At 35.7% G+C, this 24911-nt stretch overlaps 2 protein-coding genes across 4 annotated transcripts in view; one reads left to right on the top strand and one right to left on the bottom strand.

Annotated features, from left to right (window-relative positions):
- LOC135126138 (bone morphogenetic protein 1 homolog) overlaps positions 1-1478 on the top strand; it is a 430017-nt gene extending 428539 nt beyond the window's left edge. For both annotated transcript variants that reach the window (XM_064051970.1, XM_064051969.1), the window contains 2 exons: positions 278-535; positions 590-1478. In XM_064051970.1, coding sequence (XP_063908040.1) covers positions 278-535; positions 590-880 — 549 coding nt within the window. In that variant the 3' untranslated portion in view covers positions 881-1478. The remainder of the gene's footprint in view (positions 1-277; positions 536-589) is intronic.
- A 158-nt stretch (positions 1479-1636) lies between these two features.
- The window catches only part of LOC135126135 (5-oxoprolinase), a 77062-nt gene continuing 53787 nt past the window's right edge, over positions 1637-24911 (bottom strand). For both annotated transcript variants that reach the window (XM_064051963.1, XM_064051964.1), the window contains 3 exons: positions 19081-19324; positions 18694-18791; positions 1637-1962 (listed from right to left, as the gene is read on the bottom strand). In XM_064051963.1, coding sequence (XP_063908033.1) covers positions 1804-1962; positions 18694-18791; positions 19081-19324 — 501 coding nt within the window. In that variant the 3' untranslated portion in view covers positions 1637-1803. The remainder of the gene's footprint in view (positions 1963-18693; positions 18792-19080; positions 19325-24911) is intronic.

Genomic DNA, 24911 nt, shown 5'->3' with positions numbered 1-24911 from the left:
CACAATGCACCAACGTATCCGGACCCAAGATAAATACAAGTGTTATATAAGAGATAAATTGCTCATAAAATGATCATTTATCCAGGACGTGACTATACATAAATTGCCCTGAGAGCCGAAAACGGAATACATAACCTGCTCCCTAATTAGCTCTCCTCTAGAAGCCGTGCTTTATCCTTTTTTCGTCCAGTCCTCCCTTTTTTCCCCGGTCACGTAAACCAGCGACCCTCAACATATTTCACCGTTTTTAAAACCGAGCGTTCGTTTAAATTCGCAGGAGTACATCCGGCAGAGCAGGGAGCAGCAGCTCAACGAGCTGGACAAACAAGAACCAGCTGACAAGAAGCTGTCGAAATCGGCTTCCAGGTCGCGTTCCAACAGCTCGCCCTCGATGAACTCGGGCCACTTCGACGTGGCGAACGCCGCCACCACCCCCTGCTACGTGCCGGGCGGCGAGCTGCTGCCGATCCTGATCCGGAACGAGCGCAGCATGAGTCCTCCGAACGGGGATGCCTACCATACCAACATCTACACGGTGAGTTTATTAGACGATAAATTAAAAGAGGATTTAATTGGTTGCGGTGTCCAGGTGGACAACGAGCCCATGCCCGAGATGTGCGACAGCGCCTGCCAGACCCGGGAGAGCCTCTTCACCGCCGCCGGCTACAGCTCCGGCAACAGCACGCCCAACCACAGCGTGCACACCAACTCGCCGCCGGCGCCCTTCAGCACCTTCGGCTACAAGAAGGACGCCAAGTTTAAAGCCGAGGCGAAGATCGAGGTGGCCTCGAGCAAGAAGTCCAGCAAGTTCGAGGACAAGCGCCGCCCCTACAGCGTCCAGACGACCAAATCGGCGCCCGACGTCATCGTCACGCACTGACAGTTGTTGAACGCCGAGTGGGAGCCGTACAAGCGACGCCACCCCCGGCACTTCCTCCGCACGACCGACAAACTCCTCCAAGGGGAGCGCAGCGTCGAGACGCAGACTTGCGACGCGGATTTCGACGATACGTGATATCGCGCCAAAGGACACTTGTTTTTCACGGTTTTATCGCGGATTTCTTTCGGGTGATACGTGAGGGGTGCGCGAGTGAAGTGAGTCGGCTCCGAGGGGTCTGCGGGGGTGTTATTTTCTTGTTGAGGGAGAGTGCTCTGCAAACTGGGTACAGTCCCGTTTGCAGAACACTCCGTATTGTATATTTTGTTAATAAACTAATCAAGTAAGTAAAACCTTCCAAACAATGAGTTGCACCTACCTGCCTTGCTGTTGAACTTTAAATAAGTTGACTTTACCGATTTCGAGGGATTTTACTGACCTAGTTAGAATAATAAATTGAAAATGTCTTTTAAACTCTAGATAATTTTATTACAAGATTTGTAAAAAAAGAAAAACGGGAAATTGGAACTCGGCGTCACAGCCACATTGTATTTCAAGTAAGATCTGTAAATATATCACAACAATAAATTATCACAAGAAATCCGTTTGTCGTAAATAAGGAAAGTTCCGACTATTCTCATAAACTCCCGACTAAAAAGAAAAGCCAAGACTCGACAAAAGAACTTTATGGATCCGAAACAAGAACTAATAAAAATGGTGTTAAAAGGAGGAAGATGGTGACAGCACAAACCAAACAAATTCAACAACTCCTCTGAATATTTATTAATTTAGACTCTGTAATTGATTAACAAGGTTTAGAAAACTTCTCTTAACTAAATAAAACAAAAAAGCAAAAGTGCACAAAAAGGTAAGTATATTTAACTACAAACAACCCTAACTGTGCCCTTCTAATTCCCACCCCCCAATTACACACTCTCCGGCCCCTGCGTGTATTCGAAAACGCTTCCACGTTTCACGTAGGTCCCAGGGGCGGTTTTACCCTTCTCGTCCCCGTTTCGCTCGTCCTGCCAGTCTTCTTCAAGGCCGTACCCGCCGCCGCCCGGTGTGTGCAACTGGAAAATGTCCTGAAACATCTCGAATTAATGCAGGTCTAATTGAAGGCGACGTAACTCGCAATTAAAATCGAGTCGAAACGAAATTATTTCTTTAATCTCGTTTCGGCGTAAGCTGGGTTGGTCGGAATTTAACCACGACGTGTGTGGGACGGAAAAGTGGGGTGAGGGAGGTTGTTAAAAAGTCGAACTGTTGCTGGATAACGAGATGGAATGCGACGAGGATGATGGATTACAAAAAACACTTTTGGAAATTAAACATGTTGTTTCGGAATTTAGGTTCAGCGGAGTTTTAAGTTGAAAAAGTGTTTCAGGTTTTTTAATTCGGTAAAATCTATACACTTCGTTACATAATAAATCAATAAGTCCGCTATCGTGATGGATAAAGCGAGTTACGAAATAAAACTACGGAACAAAGTCGAAAAACGGGAGATAATGGGCGACCTTGCCCCACTTTCAAGGGCAAGTTGACAAACATGTTACTGCTAGAAGTCGAGAAACTCTCATTGATTTTAGTGAGCGGTCGGAATAGTCCGACAAATTCCAAATGGGATCACTTAACTGCACACAGATCGGTTCTATTCGGCCCTAACTGATGATTGAAAATAGCTGTAATTCATTATGCAGTTTGGCAGTCCGTTTGCGGTTCGGCGTCTATCCAAAGGGTGTGAATTTAGTCGCAAAACCGCTTAGGAATTTATCAAATATCCTTAACGAGGTTCGCTAATTTTGTATCTGAGAAGCTAATAATATCCACCTTCGGAGCATTCCTTTAACAAAGAACACTGGGGCGTTTTTGTTCGGAAACGTCAGTTATGAACTAAATAACAAAGAGGCTGACGTTGATGTAAGACGCTGCACAATGAGTATTGACTGTTAAAACACTATAGTGGGAGTAATTGAATCAAGCGAAATGGAATATGAGCGACAGTGGTCTTTAAACAAGTCTCGGAGACGTCTAATCAGGACTGCAGAGTTGCACTTTTGTCTCTAGTTTCCCAAACGAACGCATTTTTTATTTGTAGTTGGCGCAGTGTCGCTGAGCGTCGAACTAACCAATCAGAGTCGATGCCCTTGTAAATGTTGGAGAAAAGTGAAACTTTTTTAATTACGTGACAGCATTGAAGTATTATGTCACAGTTCCTTTTTTATTGTCAGTTCACGCTTTCAGCTCCTTTATTTTCAAAGAATTTACACCGTTAATAGAAAAATGTTCGATTTAATTAAATTCCGGGGTGTTGTGACCACGGAGCTGTAATAAGTGGAAGACGGGGAGCAGTTAAGGTAAGATTAACACAAGATATTCCTGGCTACTGTGCTCCGAAGCACTTTGTTACCAGGAATTTCTCTTTTCTGAAAAAAACCAAAATTGAGCCCTTCCGCCTTATTCGTTTATTTATCCGAAAAGTGTTAATAGTTATGTATCAAAGTTGCGTCTTTTCCGCTGAACATACTATATATTGTCTGAGATTTATATTCTTTATGAAAAAAGAAAAAACCAATATCAGATGTTTTTAAAATATGTGCATTGCAAAAAAAAATTCTCAGGATACTAATCACATAAAGTGTCCACCAGGTTTTCCTATTGCATTCTAAAGTTTCTCAAATCCATTCACTCTGAGTTTTATCTTTTCGTAATTTTTCTCAATATCACGAATTTGTGTGTATTTTTGCCTGATCTCATCAATATCTTCCCAGAATTTTTCTCAGGATCACGAATCTGTGCATATTTTTGCTAGATTTCATCAATTAACAGAGAAAAGTTCATACTCGATTACAGATACCTACGTCCACCAAAATTTTGACTAAATTTTAGGTTTTCTAAACCGATATTGAGTTGCTCGCATTGTTATCTTCTCGAAATTTTTCTAAGACTCGCGATTCTCTGTGTCTTTTTGCCAGATCTTATCAATGTCTTCTCGGAATTGTTCCCAGAATCACGACTCTGGGAGTATTATTGCCAGATCTCAAAATATTTTCTCGAAATTTTTCTCAGGATCATGAATCTGTGTCTATTTTTACCAGATCCTAAAAATATCTTCTCCGAATTTTTCACAGGATCACGAATCTGTGTGTATTTTTGCCAGATGTCAAAATACTTTCTAGAAATTTATTTCAAGATCACAAATCTATGTATTTTTGTCAGATGTCTTCAATATCTTCTCGGAATTTTTCTCAGAATCACGAATGTGTGTGTATTTTTGCAGATCTCATAAATATCTTCTCGTAATTCTGCTCAGGATCACCAATTTGTGTGCTTGTAAGCATTTTTGCCAGATGTTATGAATATCTTGTAGTTTTTTTTTCTCAGGATCACGAATCTGTGTGCATTTTTACCAGATCTCAAAACAATTTCTCGAAATTTTCTCAAGATCACGAATCTGTGTCTATTTTTGCCAGATCCTGTCAATATCTTCTCGCAGTTTTTCTCTGGATTACAAATCTCTGTGTATTTTTGCAGATCTTATCAATATCTTCTTACATTGTTTGGTAGGATCACGAATCTGTGTATTTTTGTTAGATCTTATCAATTAATGAGACAAATTCAGTTTCGTCTGCAGATCTGATAAATGTCTTCTCGTAATTCTTTTCCGCATCACGAATTTGTATGCATTTTTGCCAGATCCCATAAATATCTTCCCGGAATTTTTCTCAAGATCACGAATCTGTATGTACTTTTGCCAGATCTCAAACTACTTTCCCGAAAATTTTCTCAAGATCACGAATCTCTGTCTAGTTTTGCCAGATCTCATCAATATCTTCTCAGATTTTTTCTCAGAATCTCGAATATGTGTGTAGTTTTACAGATCTCAGAAATATCTTGCCGTAATTCTTCTCAGGATCCCGAATTTGTATGCATTTTTGCCAGATCTCATGAATATCTTCTAAGATTTTTTTCTCAGGATCACGAATGTGTGTACCTTTTTGCCAAATCTTATCAATGTCTTCTCGGAATTTTTTTCAGGATCACGAATCTGTGTCTATTTTTACCAGATTTAATAAATATCTCCCCGGAATTTTTCTCAGGATCACGAATTTGTATGCGTTTTTGCCAGAACTCATGAATATCTTCTAGGATTTTTTTCTCCAGATCCCGAATCTATGTCTATTTTGACCAGATCTCAAAATATTTTCTGGAAATTTTTGTCAGAATCACGAACCTGTGTCTATTTTTACCAAATCCAATAAATATCTCCCCGAAATTTTTCTCAGGATCACAAATCTATGACTGTTTTTACTAGATCTTAGAATATTTTCTCGGTATTAATTCTCAGGATCACGAATCTGTATCTATTTTTACCAGATCCATAAATATCTTCCCGGAATTGTACTCAGGATCACGAATCTGTGTGTATTTTTGCAGATCTCATCAATATCTTGTCGAAATTTTTCGCAGGATCACGAATTTTGTGTAAATTTTTACAGATCTCGTAAACATCTTCTCGTAATTCTTCTCAGGATCACGAATCTGTATTAATTTTTACTAAATCTCATGAATATCTTCTACGATTTTTTCTCAGGATAACGAATCTGTGTACATTTTTGTCAGATCTTATCAATGTTTTCTCGGAATCTTTCTCAGAATCACAAATCTCTGTATTTTCACCAGATCTCAAAATATTTTCTCAGAATTTTTCTCAAGATCACCAATCTATGTCTATTTTTGCCAGATCTCATCAACAACTTCTCGGAATTTTTCTCAGGATCACGAATCTGTGTATTTTTGCAGATCTCATAAATTACTTCCTGTAATTCTTCTCAGAATCACGGATCTGTGTATCTTTTTGCCATCAATGTCTTCTCTACATTTTTCTCAAGAACACGAATCTGTGGGAATTTTTACTAAATCTCAAAATATTTTTTCGAAATTTTTATCGGGATCACGAATCTGAGTCCATTTTTACCAGATCCATAAATATCTTCCCGGAATTGTTCTCAGGATCACGAATCTGTGTGTATTTTTACAGATCTCATAAATATCTTCTAGTGATTCTTCTCAAGATCACGAATCTGTAGACATTTTTGACAGATCTCATAAATATCTTCTAGGATGTTTTCTCAGGATCATGAACCTGTATACCTTTTTGCGAGATCTTATCAACGTCTTCTCCGAATTTTTCTCAGGATCATCAATATGATCGTATTTTTACCAGATGTCATTCTTCTTAGAATCTCGAATATGTGTGTATTTTTGCCAAATTTCAAAATACTTTCCCGAACATTTTCTCAAGATCACGAACCTGTGTCTATTTTTGCCAGATCTCATCAATATCTGGTGGAAATTTTTCGCAGGATCACGAATTTTGTGTAAATTCTTACAGATCTAGTAAACATCTTCTCGTAATTCTTCTCAGGATCACGAATCTGTATGCATTTTTACTAGATATCATGAATATCTTCTACGATTTTTTCTCAGGATAACGAATCTAGGTACATTTTTGTCAGATCTTACAATGTTTTCTCGGAATCTTTCTCAGGATCTCGAATCTGTGTGTAGTTTTGCAGATCTCAGAAATATCTTGTCGTAATTCTTCTCAGGATCACGAATTTGTATGCGTTTTTTCCAGATCTCATGAACATCCTCTAGAATTTGTTTCTCCAGATCACGAATCTGTGTCTATTTTTACTAGATCCCATAAGTATCTTCCTGGAATTTTTCTCAAGATTACGAATCTGCGTGTATTTTTACCAGATCTCAAAATATTTTCTGGGAATTTTTCTCAAGATCACGAATCTGTGTATTTTTGCAGATCTCTTCTCTCTTCTCAGGATCACAAATATGTATGCAGTTTTGCCAGATCTCATGAATATCTTCTAGAATTTTTTTCTCAAGATCACGCATCTGTGTACCTTTTTGCCAGATTTTATCAATCTCTTCACGGAATATTTCTCAGGATTACGAATCTGTGTATATTTTTACAGATCTCATAAATATCTTCTCGTAATTCTTCTCAAGATCACGAATCTGTAGACATTTTTGACAGATCTCATAAATATCTTCTAGGGTTTTTTCTCAGGATCATGAAACTGTATGTCTTTTTGCGAGATCTTATCAACGTCTTCTCAGAATTTTTCTCAGGATCATCAATCTGTGCGTATTTTTACCAGATACCATTCTTCTTAGAATCACGAATCTGTGTATTTTTGCAGATCTCATAAATATCTTCCTGTAATTCTTCTCAGGATCACGAATCTGTGTATCTTTTTGCCAGATCTTATCAATGTCTTCTCTACATTTTTCTCAAGAACACGAATCTGTGTGAATTTTTACTAAATCTCAAAATATTTTTTCGGAATTTTTATCAGGATCACGAATCTGAGTCCATTTTTACCAGATCCATAAATATCTTCCCGGAATTGTTCTCAGGATCACGAATCTGTGTGTATTTTTGCAGATCTCTTCTCGTAATTCTTCTCAGGATCACGAATTTGTCTGTTTTTGCCAGATCTCATCAATATCTTGTCGAAATTTTAGCAGGATCACGAATCTGGTAAATTTTTACAGATCTCGTAAACATCTTCTATTAATTCTTCCCAGGATCACGAATCTGTATGCATTTTTACTAGATCTCATAAATATCTTCTAGGATTTTTTCTCAGGATAACGAATCTGTGTACATTTTTGTCAGATCTTAAAATGTTTTCTAGGAATCTTTCTCAGGATCACGAATCTCTGTCAATTTTTGCCAGATCTCATCAATATCTTCTCGGAATTTTTCTCAGGATCTCGAATCTGTGTGTAGTTTTGCAGATCTCAGAAATATCTTCTCGGAATTTTTCTCCGATCACGAATCTGTGTATTTTTGCTGATCTCATAAATATCTTCTCGTAATTCTTCTCAGGATCACAAATCTGTATGCAATTTGCCAGAACTCATAAATATCTTCTACGATTTTTTCTCAGGATCACGAATCTGTGTATCTTTTTGCCAGATCTTATTAATGCCTTCTCTAAATTTTTCTCAAGAACACGAATCTGTGTGAATTTTTAATAAATCTCAAAATATGTTTTCGGAGTTTTTCTCGGGATCACAAATCTGTGTGTATTTTAATCAGATCTTATAAATATCTTCACGTAATTTTTCTCAGGATAACAAATCTGTATGCAATGTACCAGATCTCATGAATATTTTCTAGATTTTTTGCACGATTACGAATCTGTGTATCTTTTTGACAGATCTTATCAATGTTTTGTCTAAATTTTTCTCAAGTTCACGAATCTGTGTGAATTTTTATTAAAGCTCAAAATATTTTCTCGAAATTTTTCTCAGTATAACGAATCTGTGGCTATTTTTACTAGATCTAATCAATATTTTTCTGGAATGTTTCTCAGGATCACGAATATGTGTGTATTTTTACCAAACCTCAAAATATTTTCTCGGAATTTGTCTCAGGATCACGAATTTGTGTGTCTTTTCGCCAGATCTCAATATCTTTTCGAATTTCTTTTTCAGGATCACCAATCTCTGTGTCTTCTCCCGAGATCTCATCAATATCTTCTTACAATGTTTGGTAGGATCACGAATCTGTGTATTTTTGTTAGATCTTATCAATTAACAGAGAAATTCAGTTTCGTCTGTATATGTAATTTTAAGTTTATTAAATCCGTCCAGAGTTGCTCAGACGATTTCACTCTGATGTTTATCTTTTCCAAATTTTTCTCAGTATCACGAATCTGTGCGTCTCATCAATATCATCTGGAAATTTTTCTCAGGATCACGAATCTGTGTGTGTTTTTGCCAAATCTCATCAATATCATCTGGGAATTTTTAGCAGGACCACGAACGAATATCTCTATATTTTTGCTAGATTTTATCAATGAAAAGAGAAAAGTTACCTGATTTGACCTGACGTGACAGAATTTTCGTTTTTCCCACTTTTTTTTGAAATTATACAAATGTTGATACATCTATTTTCATTTTAAAATAAACCTTTGTTTTAACTGTCATACTGTTCTATATCTTTTTGAGCACATTACTTGTAAGTCAGTTCCAAAATTAGAATTTCGTCATTCAAGAAATCTTAAAATTTGATTCCAAAATTTGAATATACTACTACATAACCTGGAAAAGGTGGCTTGACCAGCTTCTCGGAGAGCCAGTATATCCAGGTTCGTTAAAAGATCACCCAGTATATAGTAAAAACTGCCAGGCATGTGCATGTCCACAAAAACTGCCATTTTTCCCGCTGACCGCGTCCCATCGCCGCAACCCAAAAATAATTAGTTGTCGTCCCAAGCCGTGTATTTATCATTACCGTCCGGATCATCTTATAATAGGTTTCCAGAGCGCCAGCCATCCTCCGGGAGCTATACATCACCCCGGAAAAAAGCCGTTATATCATCGCCTAAGCCTGATTAGTTCCCGGTCTCCTATTTAAGAAAACCAATTAGTCCGCCTCGTTAGATTCCAATTATGAAGTTTAATGAAGTCGTCTGAATGGCGACGTCATTATCGAATTGGATATTTCCCCCTAAACCTCCGATATCCCGTATCGGCCCGATATTTGCCTCGGTAAATAAAACATAAATCCGAAGAACAAATATCTCCGACGCGTTAAATGTTGCATGAAGTTGACTCCCGGCGAAAGTGACGAACTCGCTGTTTGCTTCTTATTATCACGCGATACGTGCGGATTTTCGCCGCATCGGGGCAAGTTTGTTTAGTTCCTTCATGTCTTAGGCCGAGTCTTTATGCAAATCCCCGCTGTAAAGCCGTTTGCACTTTCGTTACGTTCGAATTCGCGACGGCCGGAAGGTAATCCCCGGGAGAGTGAAGACCTAATGCCCGCGATAATAACGGTAATGCCGGCCCTGGAATGCACGGGTTGGAGTCGGGGCGGTATTGTGGTGTGGCGTTTGATGTGGCCGGAAGGTCGGGGAGAATTATAAGATTATTTACTTATAGAGGGTGGAGGTTTAGAGGTTTCTAGAATAAACGTAACTTAACTTTGATTGTGTTTCTCGTCAAGCTAAGATAAGTTGCAGTGTATTGAGTGGGAGTCGAAGAAGTGTCTGAATTTGAGACCCTTGCTAAGCTTTTAGATAAGAGATGTTTTTCGGTGGATATTAGAGACGTCAACACTTAATATCCTGAGAATTCCAACAAAAAAGACGACAAAAAACGATAAAAAAGCGACACAGAAATGCGACATAAAAAACGCGGAAAAAACCATAAGAGGCGACAAAAACCACTACAAAAAAAAGCCTAAAAAATAATCGACAAAAAAAGGTAAGCGGTGAAAAATTCCGGGAGGGTGCCTTGACCACTAGGCTACAGAGTTGCTTATCTTTGTTCGCTTACCAACCTATTGCCTCCACATGCAACAAAAAACACAAAAAATGTTGCAGAACTAGCGAAAAATTTATAAAAACCGCCACATAAAAAAGTTGACAAGTTTTTGCTTTCTCAACTTTTAAATTATTTCAATTCTTCGTTTATTCAGCAGCAATCTTTCTGGAGTTTTCAGCTTTAAATGTTTCGATTTTTACGTATCGATCTTTTGTTCTTTTGTTTCTTCAATTTTTCGACTCGATTTTTTAAATTTTCAAATTTTTTAATTATTCGTTTCTTCAGTTTTTTGTTTCTTAAGTTTCTCCATTTGCATTTTTTCTAATTTTCAATCTAAAATTTGCCTGTTTTCAATTCTTGAAGTTTTTTAATGTATCGTTCATTAAATTTTTAGACTTCCCGATTTTTCAGCTTTTAAATTATTTCAAAATTTCAGTTTTTCGTTTATTCAATATTTAATTTTAATTTTTTCAACTTTGTTTTTTGTTTCTTCAAATTTTCGAGTTTTAGATTCTTCGATCTTTTATTCTTTTGTTTCTTCAGTTTTTCAATTTTCAATATTTTTAATTTTTCCCTTCCCCAGGTTTTTGTGTCTTTAATTTTTCGATTTGCATTTTTTCTAGTTTTCTATTTAAAATTTCTGGATTTTTCAAAGTTTGAATGTTTTTACTTTATTTATTCATTTTTCATTTTTCGGTGTTTCCGTTTTCCGTTTTTTTTTAATTTTTCGATTTATCTATTTCTTCGTGTTTTCAGTTTTTAGTTTAATTTTTCGATTTGCACTTTTTCCAGTTTCCAATTAAAGTTTTTCATCTGAATTTTTTTAATATTTCGTTTATTCAATCTTTCGATTTTTCCGTTTTGTCTTTTCAACTTTTCAAGGTTTCAAGTATAAATTTTTCACTTTCTCCATCTTTCAAGTTTAAATTTTTCAATTTTTCGATCTTCTGTTTTTTGTTTATTCAATTTCCCGAGTTTTCACGTCTAAGTTTTTCGATTTTTTACTGTTTATTTTTTTTATTTTTCGATTTGCATTTTCTCGATTTTCCAATTTTCAAATTTTTAAATTTTTTGTTTTTTCAGTCTTTTGTTTAATTTTCCGATTTGCATTTTCTCCAGTTTTCAGTAAAAATTTGTCTATTTTTCAACTTTTGAATTTTTTCAATAATTCGTTTCACCTATTTTTCGATTTTTCCGTTTTTGTCTTTTCAATTTTTCCGGTTTTCAAATTTAAATTTTTCACTTTCTCGATCTTTCAGGTTTAAATTTTTCAATTTTTCGATCTTCTGTTTTTTGTTTCTTCAATTTCTCGGTTTTGACGTCTAAATTTTCGATGTTTAGGTTTTTCTATTCGTTATTCTTTTGTTTCTCAAATTTCTCCAGTTTTCATGTTTAAATTCTTCGGTTTTTCCATCTTTTAATTTTTGTTTTTTCAATTTTTCGATTTGCATTTTCTGGATTTTTCTATCTTAATTTTTTTTAATTTTTCGGAAATCACCTAAAAAAAGGTCAGAAAAAGAGACAAAAAACACAAAAAATCTACAAAACGCGTGAAAAAAAAGAAGACGACACAAAAATGGAAAAAAAGCAAAAAAAATACAACAAAAAAAACTGTCAAAAAAAAATGCGATAAGAAAAGGCAACAATGGAAAAAATACCAAAAAAAAAACATAAAAATTCTACAAGAAAAAGAGACGACAAAGAATTTAAAAAATCGACAAAAAATACAACGAAAAAGCGACAAAAAATACAACGAAAAAGCTACAACAAATCTGACAAAAAGGGCAACAAGGGGACAAAAAAGACCACAAAAAACAACAAAACAAGCGAGAAAAAAGAGGAGAAATAATACAAATAAAAACGAAAAAATAAATGCGAAAATACAGGAAACAAAAAATAAGCTGGGAAAAAAACGACGAAAAGCCAACAAAAGTCAATAAAAGCGACCAGGGGACAAAAACACCACAAAGAAACTACAAAAAAAGCGCAAACAACAAAAAAAATCAACAAAACAACACGGGGAAAAAAGATGACAAAAAAATGCGAGAAAAGAAGCAACAAGAGAGGGCTATTAAAAACAAAAACACGAAAGCTAACAAAAAATGAAAAAGAAAAAACAATAATACGCAACAAAAAAGACGACAAAAAGCGGCGAAAAAATCCACAAAAAAGAGGTTGACAACAAAAAAAGAAAAAAGTTAAGCTGACAATAAAGGCAACAATAAAAAGGTGACATAAACCAAGACAAAAAACATGAGAAAAATAGAAAAATAAGGTGACTTAAAAAGCTGATGAAAAGCAACAAAAAAAATCAACAAAGGAGAGGACAAAAAGGAGCACAAAAAAACAAAAAGAATGACAAAAAAGCCAGAAAAAAGAAAAAATATATATAAAAAAGTCGAAAAAAATGTGAGAAAACAGACAACAGCAGAAACCGTCAAAAAGGGGCAATAAGAAACAAGGCAAAAAATACCATAGACAAAAGAATTTAAAAGGCGACCAAAAATAAAACGAAAAACTATAAAAAAATCTGAGAAAAAAGCAACAAGAGACCAAAAAGAGCACAAAAAACAACAAAAAAATGCGAACAAAGAAAACGGTACATAACTCCAAAAAAAACGAAAAAATAAATGCGAAACTACAACAAAAAAATTAGTTGAAAAAAAAGCGATGAAAAAGCCAACAAAAAATCGGAAACAAAAAGTCAAAAAAATGGGAAACAAAAAAGGTCAACAAAAAATGTAACAAAAAAAAACACAAAAAAGATTGTGAACAAAAATACAGCAACCAGAGGACAAAACACTGCAAAGAAATTACAAAAAAAGAAACAAAACAAAGCGGGAAAAAGCAACAAAAAATGCGACAAAAGAACAGACAAGTGTAGTCAATTAAAAAAAAACACAAAAGCTAAGAAAAAATGAAAAAGAAAAAACAAAAATATGCAACAAAAAAGACAAAAGTAGAATGACAAAAAAGGCAAAAAAGGAGAGGACAAAAAAGACCACAGAAAAACGAGAAAAAATACAAAAACTGTCCCTAAAAAAATGGAACTAAAGGGCGCCAAAAGTCTGTAAAAAGCGACAATAATTTATAATAATAATTTATTAATGCATATAAACGTGCAAGTTTTCTGCATAAATCACACGTACATGTATAAAGAAAACGGAACAAAAAAATGACAAAAAAACAGGGCAAAAAACTGACAAAAAAAGCTACAAAAATAAAGGGATACAACAAAAAAGACAAGAACAAGACAAAAAAAGCATCACAAAAAAAGAGACAAGAAAGGGCGAAAAGAAGATTTAAAAAACCCAATTGGGTGGTGAAAAAAAGTGAAAAAGGCGCTAAAAAGGGACAAAAAACGAAAAAACAAAAATAGAGAAGACCGAAAAAAACACTAAAAAGGCGAAATTAAAAAAAGGACCAAAAGAAGCTACAAAAAAGCCGCCAAAAAGCACACAAAAAAGAAATCAACAAAAACAACAAAAAGGCAACAAAAAATCTATAAACGAAGAGTAGAAAAAAGACGACAAACCCAACCTTGAAAAGCGAGACAAATCTTGTTATTAATTTTTTCAGTATTTACTTTCCAACATGACGATTTTAAAATCTCCAGCCCAAGTTACCACTTTCACCTGCACATAATTTTAAAATATCTGATCAAATAAGTGAAAAATTTTCATTTTGGCAAAATGTTATAAGTTATAATCGACCATAAATAATTCCATTCGGTCTGAAATGTAGTCTTAATGAAAATATTTCCAGGATTCCAAATGTATGCTTAATTTTACAATAGCTCATCCAAAATGAAAAAAATACGCTTATTAATTCTGGCGCCTCCACCATTTTTAACTAACTATTTCAATTGTCAAATAAGGTATAAAAAATTCCATCTATCTATATTATTCATTCATTATATTCCTAAAAAACGTAGCGTAAAACGATAAATAAACTAGTGAATAGTTTGAAAAATCAAATTTTTAAACGTAAATCATACCTGGGCCATTTTGACTATTCATTTGAACCACCGTTTAGCTCTTCCTTGAATGTTGTGTTCAAATATCGAGACAAAATAAAATTATTTTTGAACTATTTTAAGAGTAACCAACGATCAACCATTTCTCATGTTTTAGCAAAGAACAATAAATAGCCTCGTATATCTGGCCTATCAAGCTTAATTAAGCCCGTTTTGAATAAATCGCTTCCAACACATCAGGAATTTCTAATCATTGATCTCTACACCATAACAGCAATAACAATAGACGCCCAAAATTAAAACAGGAACGAGCACCGCCCCCCTACTCTCCGAATGCACAATGGTAAAGCCTTCGCGTAAATCCCGCAAAAACGGAAAGTGGAACAGCTCACTCCCCACGATCCATGAAAATAGAAAAGGGTATAAATACATGTGTAAGCATCGCCTGATCTCTTGCTTTCGCCCTTCCGACTTATCGATGTTTGTGAAATGCAGCCCCAGATATCTCACTTCGCTTGCAACGTTTTCTTTCAGTCCGGGATCTCGTCCTTGCATTAAGTAAGCTCGAGAGGACTCTGACTGACGACCCTAATAACTTCCGCCTCGTTTTCTAGCAAATTAATAGCGAGTACAGTATTAAACATAATTAATGTCCCAGTGGGCGAGTAGGCAACCAATTAGACGGATTTGGGGAGGCTATTAGTTCGGGGTTCACGTACGCCGGGATCGTATGCTAGCCCACAAAAAATCTAATACAAAGCGATGAAAGTGAGATTTTCTTGGGAATTTTTTTGTGTAAAGTGGGATTTGGGGTTTTTATTAAATGTTTTCGCAGAAATGCCTGCCGAGGCGGGTAAGGTGGATTCGTGTTATAATCGTTTTATTTACTCTCGGGTAATTTAGGAAGTCGGAAGTAGGAAGTTCAAACATTAATTGGGGTAATCTCTAAATAAGTAGCTATTGTGGAACTGTGCGGCGGAGTTGCTCGAATTAATATGGACGCATTTCCGGAGGAAAAGTGGAATATGTGCTTCGAAATACGGAATTCTTGAGTTAACTGACCACGGATGGGTAAACGGGGTTTTTATATCAAACTGCGTTATACCTCTTTAAGTACGATACACAAGTCCCAGGAAACATAAAAGTTTTATGAAAAATAAATGGGACGTAAAGGTGTTTCAGAATCCGCAGTAATCTAGACAAACCAGCAGTATTTCAGAACGTTTCTACAGTATAGAATAAGCGTCCTTGACCCAGCCTAAGCGTGCAACGCGTCCTCAGCAGCCGCCAGATTTAAATTTTTTAATAAATAAAAATTTAATAATAATTAAATTAACAGTAAACTTCAAGCTAAAATACTGTGTTGATTGTCGCCATTGTAGCCTAGAGTGACTGACGTATTGTGAATAAAGCGCAATTTTCCTTGTCCACACAATACCGTCTTGTACAGTTGAATAAAAAAATTTCATTTAAAATTCGCAAAGCCCGAAAAAAACTAATTAATGTCGGTCTCATTTTAACCTGCTTTCTTTTCTCTCCGGGAACGTTTTAAGGAAATAATTCAGAGCTTAGCCCTCAGAGGTTACACGTCCCATTTTTATTTTAATTTCTTTTTCTAATTTTCCAACCAGTTTGAGTTTTAAGAAAAATAAACATGTCGGTGTTGCTGGTGTGATGAGCAATCACGTTAAGGACTAGATGGAATTTATTGTAGCCTATTTGAACAAGGATAAATATTTATTTAAAAATGGTGGAGGCGCCAAAATAAAAAAGCAATGTTTTGCGTTATTTAACCAGATCTTGTGAAAGTAATCATATATTTGTGACCTTGACAGAATTTCGATAAATATAAGGCGCACTTCTCACCATATGGAATCATTTTATACGCGATTTGAACAGCTATAATATTTAGCTAAAAATGGTGGAGGCGCCAAAATGGAGGTACTGTTTTTAAAGTTATTTGACGAAATATTGTAAAATTAAGGACATATTCAGGACACTAAGAAAATTTCCATTTCGACGAATCACGTTAAGGACTAGATTCAATTCTTTTATAGCCTGTTTGAACGAGTATACCATTTTTAGTGGCGGCGCCAAAATGAAAATCCTTTTTTTGGGTTATTTGACGATATATTCTAATATTAAGGACATATTCAGGATCCTGGGAGAATTTCACTTACGATAGATTACATTAAAGACTAGAAGGAATTCTTTTTTAGCCTATTACAACAAGATAATATTTAGCTAAAAATGGTGGAGGCGCCAAAATGAGAATCCTCTTGTTTTCGATTATTTGACGACATATTTAAAATTAAGGACATGTTCAGGATCCTAGGAGATTTTCTGTTATGACAAATCACGTTAAGCTCTAGATTGAATTGTTTTATGGGCTATTTGAACAAGTTTAATATTAGGTAAAAATTGTGAAGGCGCCAAAATATAAATCCTCTTTTCCGGTTATTTGAAAATATATTGTAAAATTAAGGACATATTCAGGATTCTCAGAGAATTTCCGTTATGACAAATCACGTTAAGGACTAGAAGGAATTGCTTTATAGCTTCTTTGAGTAACTACAATATTTAGCTAAAAATGGTGGACGCGCCAAAATAAAAATCCTTTTTTTCGGTAATTTGACGATATATTCTAATATTAAGGACATATTCAGGATCCTGGGAGAATTTCACTTACGATAGATTACATTAAGGACTAGAAGGAATTCTTTTATAGCCTATTTCAACAAGATAATATTTAGCTAAAAATGGTGGAGGCGCCAAAATTAGAATCCACTTGTTTTCGGTTATTTGACGACATATTTTAAAATTAAGGACATGTTCAGGATCCTAGGACATTTTCTGTTATGACAAATCACGTTAAGCTCTAGATTGAATTGTTTTATGGGCTATTTGAACAAGTTTAAAATTTAGATAAAAATTGTGAAGGCGCCAAAATATAAATCCTCTTTTTCGGTTATTTGAAAATATATTGTAAAATTAAGGACATATTCAGGATTCTCAAAGAATTTCCGTTATGACAAATCACGTTAAGGACTAGAAGGAATTCTTTTATAGCCTCTTTGAGTAATTACAATATTCAGCTAAAAATGGTGGAGGCGCCAAAATAAAAATTCTCTTTTTCGGTTACTTGATGATATATTGTAAAATTCAGGACATATGCAAGATCCTCAGAGAATTTCCGTTATGACAAATCACGTCAAGGACTAGATGGAATTTTTTATAGCTTATTTGAGCAAAAATAATATTTAGCTAAAAATGGTGGAGGCGTCAAAAAAATGCAGTTTTCTTGCCTTGTTTAACCAGATCTTGTGAAATTAATCATATATTTGTGATCTTGAGACAATTTCGATAAATATAAAGCGCACTTCTCACCAGATAGCATCATTTTATGCGCGATTTGAACAGCTATAATATTTAGCTAAAAATGGTGGACGCGCCAAAATAAAAATCCTCTATTTCGGTTATTTGAAGATATATTGTAAAAGTAAGAACATATTCAGGATTTTCAGAGAATTTCCGATATGACAAATCACATTAAGGACTGAATGAAATTTTTTATAGCTAAAATAAAATTACAATTTTTTCCCTTTTTTTACCAGATCTTGTAAAATTAAACATTTATTTGCGATCCTGAGACAATTTCGGTAAATATTAAACGCACTCGGACCAGAGGGCATCCTTTTATACCCTATTTGAACAATTATAATACACACTATATTACCTAAGAGTTGGTTAATATTCATGATCCAGGAAAAAATTTTACAACCGATTTGAGCCAAAAAAAAAGACATTGTGAAACCAAATACATATTCATGATCCTGGAAAAATTTTCGTAAGACCGCATTAATTTTTTTTTTTGTCAAAATGTTCACTACAAACTAAGTTTTCGTCTACTAGTAAATTAACAAGTTCTAAAAATGATTTGACCTGATGCCCACGACTCCGGTCTATTTCAGCAATCCTGACATCCCCGCTTTACATGTCGTCCAAAAATCCTGCCTCGCCCGCAAACAGTCAGCTTAATTTATTATTTAATCCTGCAGGACCTGGCGGCATTGTCCCATCTTACTCCCGAGTCGCCCTCCCATTAATTATTCCCTCGCCCACCCCTCACTCCGCCCCACTCAGCCTTAATCATAATAAATTCCCGGTCCGGTGCAAGCACTGCACACTCTTAAATAACACCATAACACCACTTTATGTGCTCGCCGCAACGACACGCCGCAATAAATCCAAGATGGCGCCGTTCCGCCATTTAACGGCCCCATTTTTCGGGATTGATAACCGGCGCAATGACGTTGCCTTATGCTAATAGCAGCAGCAGCCGAACGAAGAACAACGCCGCCGCCGCCGCCGCCGAACCGCTCCGTTTCCGATCGACTCTATCCATCTTCGTCGCGGTTCCTTCACGCCCATCAACAAAAACCTGCCCACGGTAAACAAAACGGTTTGTCATACTCACTCCGGGCTGGATGGGAACTGCAGTCTTCGGGCCGAGATTGATGGTCCTACCGTCGGTCCTGATTAAGAGATTGAGGCCTCGGGCGCCCGGACCGCCACCTGCAAAAAAACAACACCGACGGGGCCGTAAATAAGGGAGTGGCAGGGCCCGCGAGGGCCCTTCTTCTTGCGGGCCGCAGGCGAAATTGAGGGCAAAAATTATAGGAGGTATTGACCGGGAGCCAAAAAAAACACTAAAGCAGAAGCAAATTCGACTTTCCCAGACCTTCGTAATTTTTTTGTAGTGTTGTTTGAAACTAAAAATCTTCAATTCCACTAACCCTGTTTCAGTCCGGGCTTTGCATTGAAAGTGAAAGCTCACCGTGGCGGTCATAAACCTGCCCCTCACCTTTCAGTCCGTAGGGCTGGAGGACCCTCCTCTCCGTGAGAACCGACAGCGTCAGCGGCGCCCTGAACAGTATCTCCCTTAAGACCCCATCGCCACCCTTAAATCTTCCGGTGCCGCCGGTGTCTGGTCGTAACATAAACTTGCGCACATGTACAGGATATCTCCTTTCCAATATTTCAACATCGGTTATCCTCGTGTTAGTCATATGTGTGTGTACTCCGGAACATCCGTGCCAGCCGGGCCCCTGAAATGAAAACCATCAACAAACACAACGAATCCAGCTGCGCTAATTTCGCCAAGTCGGCGCAAAGCTCGTTTGGCCGAGTGAAAACTTAATCGGGGCGCTGAGGCGGCGGAATTTGGCGACCGAGATAAAAAAAAGAAAAGTATTTTTTTATTTCGAGTAGTTAAAAATGGGTTTTGGGGGTGCTGAGTCAGTCTGTTTTGTCTTGGCAGCCGCAAAATACGAGAAATTATATTAATGCTGTCTTAAAAAAATTGTATTGTTAACTCTTGGAGGGTTTCGGAGGGTTTCAAAAGTAGAAATTTCAAAAACTTTCTCGTTTTTTGGCGAATCCGAATGGTACACTGAGGTTTTCTGAAAGAATTGGGGATTTTCATGGAGGAATTGAAAACCTACTACATTCCGCTGTACCTACTAAACTCCATCATCAGCTTTAGCGAAACATGGAGCCAAAAAAAAATTAATAGATTTTTTATATAAAGCTCAAAAATTGTTTAAAAACAAACTGTTCGAAGAGGAAAGAACCAAATCCGACTTCTTTTATAACAAACAAACTTACCGAAAACTTTCAATGTTTATTGATATCCAGTAGATAAGAGGTCAGGTCAGGTCAGGTAAGGTCAGGACAGATTAGTTCAGGTCAGGTCTTTACAATTCATCGTTACAAACTCTTTAAACCAAATTGAATTTTGATATTTATGCGATCTTTATAATTCATTAGGGACCTAAATTTTTAACATTTTGAACATTTAGTTTTCCTTTTTTTCCATTTACTTAACAACTATTAATTTTATGAAAAACACACTTAGGGCCCCCGAGAAGGTTTCGCCTTTTTTAAAAAAGAACAATTAGGACCCCCGAGAAGATTTGACCTTACTAAAAAAAGAGATTTGGGGCCCCGAGAAGGTTTCACATTCTTAAAAAAAACAGTTAGGACCCCTGAGAAGGTTTCACATAAAAAAAAAACACTTGTCGCCCCCGAGAAGGTTTTATATTTTTAAAAAAGACAGTTGGCACCCCTGAGAAGGTTTCACATAAAAAAAGATATTTGACGTCCCCGTGAAAGTTTTACATTTAAAAAAAAAACAGGTGGGACTGTCGAGAAGGTTTTACATTTAAAAAAAAAACAGTTGGCACCCCTGAAAAGATTTTACATTTTTAATAAAAACAGTTAGGACCCCCGAGAAGCTTTCACATTAAAAAGAAGAAATTTGGGGCCCCGAGAAGGTTTTACATTTAAAACATAAAACAGGTGAGACTCTCGAGAAGGTTTTACATTTTTTAAAAAGGCAGTTGGCACCCCTGAAAAGGTTTCATATAAAAAAAGATATTTGGCGTCCCCGAGAAGGTTTTAAATTTTTAATAAAAACAGTTAGGACCCCCGAGAAGCTTTCACATTAAAAAGAAGAAATTTGGGCCCCCCGAGAAGGTTTTACATTTAAAAAATAAAACAGGTGGGACTCTCGAGAAGGTTTTACAATTTTTAAAAAGACAGTTGGGACTCCGAGAAGGTTTCACAAAAAAAAGACGTTTAGCGTCCCCGAGAAGGTTTTACATTTTTAATAAAAACAGTTGGAATCCCCGAGAAGGTTTTACATTAAAAAAAAAACAGGTGGGACTCTCGAGGAGGTTTTACATTTTTAATAAAAACAGTTGGGACTCCCGAGAAGGTTTCACATTAAGAAGAAGAAATTTGGGGCCCCTGAGAAGGTTTTACATTTAAAAAATTAAACAGGTGGGACTCTCGAGAAGGTTTTACAATTTTTAAAAAGACAGTTGGGACTCCGAGAAGGTTTCACAAAAAAAGACGTTTAGCGTCCCCGAGAAGGTTTTACATTTTTAATAAAAACAGTTGGAATCCCCGAGAAGGTTTTACATTAAAAAAAAACAGGTAGGACTCTCGAGAAGGTTTTACAAAAAATAGACGTTTAGCGTCCCCGAGAAGGTTTTACATTTAAAAAATAAAGCAGGTGGGACTCTCGAGAAGGTTTTACAAAAAAAGACGTTTAGCGTCCCCGAAAAGGTTTTACATCTAAAAAATAAAACAGGTGGGACTCTCGACAAGGTTTTACAAAAAAAAGACGTTTAACATTCCCAAGAAGGTTTTACATTTTTAATAAAATTAGTTGAGACCCCCGAGAAGGTTTTACAAAAAAAAGACGTTTAGCGTCCCCGAGAAGGTTTTACATTAAAAAAAAACAGGTGGGACTCTCGAGAAGGTTTTACATTTTTTAAAAAGACAGTTGGCACCCCTGACAAGATTTCACATAAAAATAGATATTTGGCGTCCCCGAGAAGGTTTTCCATTTTTACTAAAAACAGTTAGGACCCTCGAGAAGCTTTCATATTAAAAAGAAGAAATTTGGGGCCCCCGAGAAGGTTTTACATTTAAAAAATAAAACAGGTGGAACTCTCGAGAAGATTTTACATTTTTAATAAAAACTCAAGGGGCTCCCGAGAAGGTTTCACATTAAAAAGAAGAGATTTGGGGCCCGTGAGAAGGTTTTACATTTAAAAAATAAAACAGGTGGGACTCTCGAGAAGATTTTACAAAAAAAAGACGTTTAACATTCCCAAGAAAATTTTACATTTTTAATAAAATTAGTTGAGACCCCCGAGAAGGTTTTACATTTAAAAAATAAAACAGATGGGACTCTCAAGGAGGTTTTACAAAAAAAAGACGTTTAGCGTCCCCGAGAAGGTTTTACATTTAAAAAATAAAACAGTTGGGACTCCCGAGAAGGTTTCACATTAAGAAGAAGAGATTTGGGGCCCTCGAGAAGGTTTTACATTTAAAAAATAAAACAGGTGGGACTCTCGAGAAGGTTTTACAATTTTTAAGAAGACAGTTGGGACTCCGAGAACGTTTCACAAAAAAAAGTCGTTTAGCGTCTCCGAGAAGGTTTTACATTTATAAAATAAAGCAGGTGGGACTCTCGAGAAGGTGTTATAAAAAAAAAAGTTTAGCGTTCCCAAGAAGGTTTTACATATTTAATAAAAACAGTTGGAATCCCCGCGAAGGTTTTACATTAAACAAAAACAGGTGGGACTCTCGAGAAGGTTTTACAAAAAAAAGACGTTTAGCGTCCCCGAAAAGGTTTTACATTTAAAAAATAAAACAGGTGGGACTCTCGACAAGGTTTTACAAAAAAAAAGACGTTTAACATTCCCAAGAAGGTTTTACAAAAAAAAGACGTTTAGCGTCCCCGAGAAGGTTTTACATTAAAAAAAAACAGGTGGGACTCTCGAGAAGGTTTTACATTTTTTAAAAAGACAGTTGGCACCCCTGACAAGGTTTCACATAAAAAAAGATATTTGGCGTCCCCGAGAAGGTTTTATATTTAAAAAATAAAACAGGTGGGACTCTCGAGAAGATTTTACATTTTTTAAAAAGACAGTTGGCACCCCTGACAAGGTATCACATAAAAAAAGATATTTGGCGTCCCCGAGAAGGTTTTACATTTTTAATAAAAACAGTTGGAACCCCCGAGAAGGTTTTATATTTAAAAAATAAAACAGGTGGAACTCTCGAGAAGGTTTTGCATTTTTAAAAAAGGCAAAAGAGACCCCCGAGAAGGTTTCACCTTCTTAAAAAATGCATTCGGGGCCCCCGAGAAGGTTTTACATTTTTACATAAAGAGGGACCTTTTCTCATCTTTTCTAGAAAGTGGGGTAATTTCATCAATAAAAAATTTGTCACGACGTCATAACCATAGATAATACATAATGCAAGAGAAAAAAAAAAGAAAGGCCAAGTCTGGAATCGAACCCGCGATGTCCGATCCACATTCCTGACTCGTAACCACTAAACCACCGCCGGGATGCCTTACGCTAATCGTAAACCGTTATTATACCCCGCATTATGTTTTGCCAAAATTTTTATGGTTAGGGGAAAACTCAAAGCGGATTCGTACACCACACTTATAGGACTACAGTGTTGTATAACAGTTAAATCAAATAAACGTAGAATTCTTTGAAATGTCGTCATCGATAATAATAATGGATACAGACACCAGACAGACAGACAGACGGAAACGGGAGACAACTTTTTTCGTACTCTAGGACTTGAACATCCTTTTTTCTCTTACACTGTGACCAATGTCATCAACATCCTTTTTACTTTATAGGAGTTACCACAAAAAAAAAGTGAAATTTCGCAAAATCAAACGCGAAAGAAACATCATCTCAACTGTGTCTTCTAGTTTTTTGATACCCCAGAAGTTCATCGAAAATTTCTCAATTTATTGAGGATGGAAACTTCGTTCCATAATCTAGTAATTTCGCAGTAATCTTTTCTGTAACAGAACGCTTCCTCGACATGTCTTTAGTAGTAGACGTTTATTTATAATTTTTTTTTATCTAAAATTTCATTGATGCTAATGAGCTTCCAATTTCCAGGCGAAATTTTTTTTTGGAACTTTGGATGATTTGTCTGACCTGAGTTAGCTTCTCTCACTCTACTTGACGTGAATCGGATTTCTCTGACATATCACGATCTGTCTCCCTCTAACCCTTTTCAGTTGATAAAGAAAATCTTATATTTTTCTAGAACGTGACATTGCTAATATTTTCTTTTCCGGTTATTTCCATTTCCGGAATATACCTCACGAGTGTATCGTACATAAATATCCGTAAATTTGCCGCATGTTTTCAACATTCAACAAAACAAAGACCTCGTAATTCTCCCATCAGAGTTAAATAAAAGTCACGCTTTTATGTAAGCTGAACTTTGAAACTTCAACGTATGTTTAAAATCCTGTGAGCCTCGATTTAATAACATGTGCATTTGCAAACTAACTTATTTGAATAAACTTCACGTTTCCGGTTTTAGATTTCGTAAAAGCCGAGCTAGAAAATATTCGCTAAAAGCTGCATCGTGGCCAATGTGCTTTCTATAACAACTAATGCACTTTAGCTTAATAAAATTAATTATGAAAAATAAGAAAAGTCATTTTCGAAATGTATTCCATTCAAAAATAAAACACAACATTTACTTTTTCATGCCTATTTTGTTCTAAAATCTGAATTTTGTATACCCCTACATGTGCGTAGGGGGGTTGAATTTTTTCAACATTATCAGAAATCTATTGAGAAATCGAAAACTTGAAAAATCGAGAAATCTATAAATTGAACAGTCGAAAAATTTTAAAAATCGAAAACCAACATGGCAAAATTTAAACTTGAAAAATTCAAATATCGAAAAAGTGTCTTCTTGAAGTCTAAACATGAGGATATGAAAAAGAAAAATTAAAACCGAGAAATTGAATAATTGGATAAATGAAAAATCGAAACATCGAAAAATTGGGAAATGGAAAAATTAAAAAAAATGGAAAATCGAAAATTTAAAAATTCCGAAAATTGAAAAATTGAGATATAGAAACTGAAAAGTTAAAAAATCGAAAAGATGAAAAATTGAGAAATCGACGTATAAAACAGTCGAAGAATTGAAAAATCTAAAGTTTAAAAAACGAAAAGTTAAAAATCCAAACAGTAAAAAGTCGAGAAATCGAAATATCCAGAATTAGAAAAATCGAAAAATCGAAATACTAAAAAAGAGTAGAAAAACTGAAAAATCACAAAATTGAAC

This window comes from Zophobas morio, unplaced genomic scaffold, assembly GCF_036711695.1.
Source record: "Zophobas morio isolate AGI-343-1 ecotype UQ-CSIRO unplaced genomic scaffold, CSIRO_AGI_Zmor_V1 ptg000010l, whole genome shotgun sequence".
NCBI classification, from domain to species: Eukaryota; Metazoa; Arthropoda; class Insecta; order Coleoptera; family Tenebrionidae; genus Zophobas; species Zophobas morio.
The sequence above is the reverse complement of the archived record's forward strand: the minus strand, read 5'-3'. Positions and strand labels throughout refer to the sequence as shown.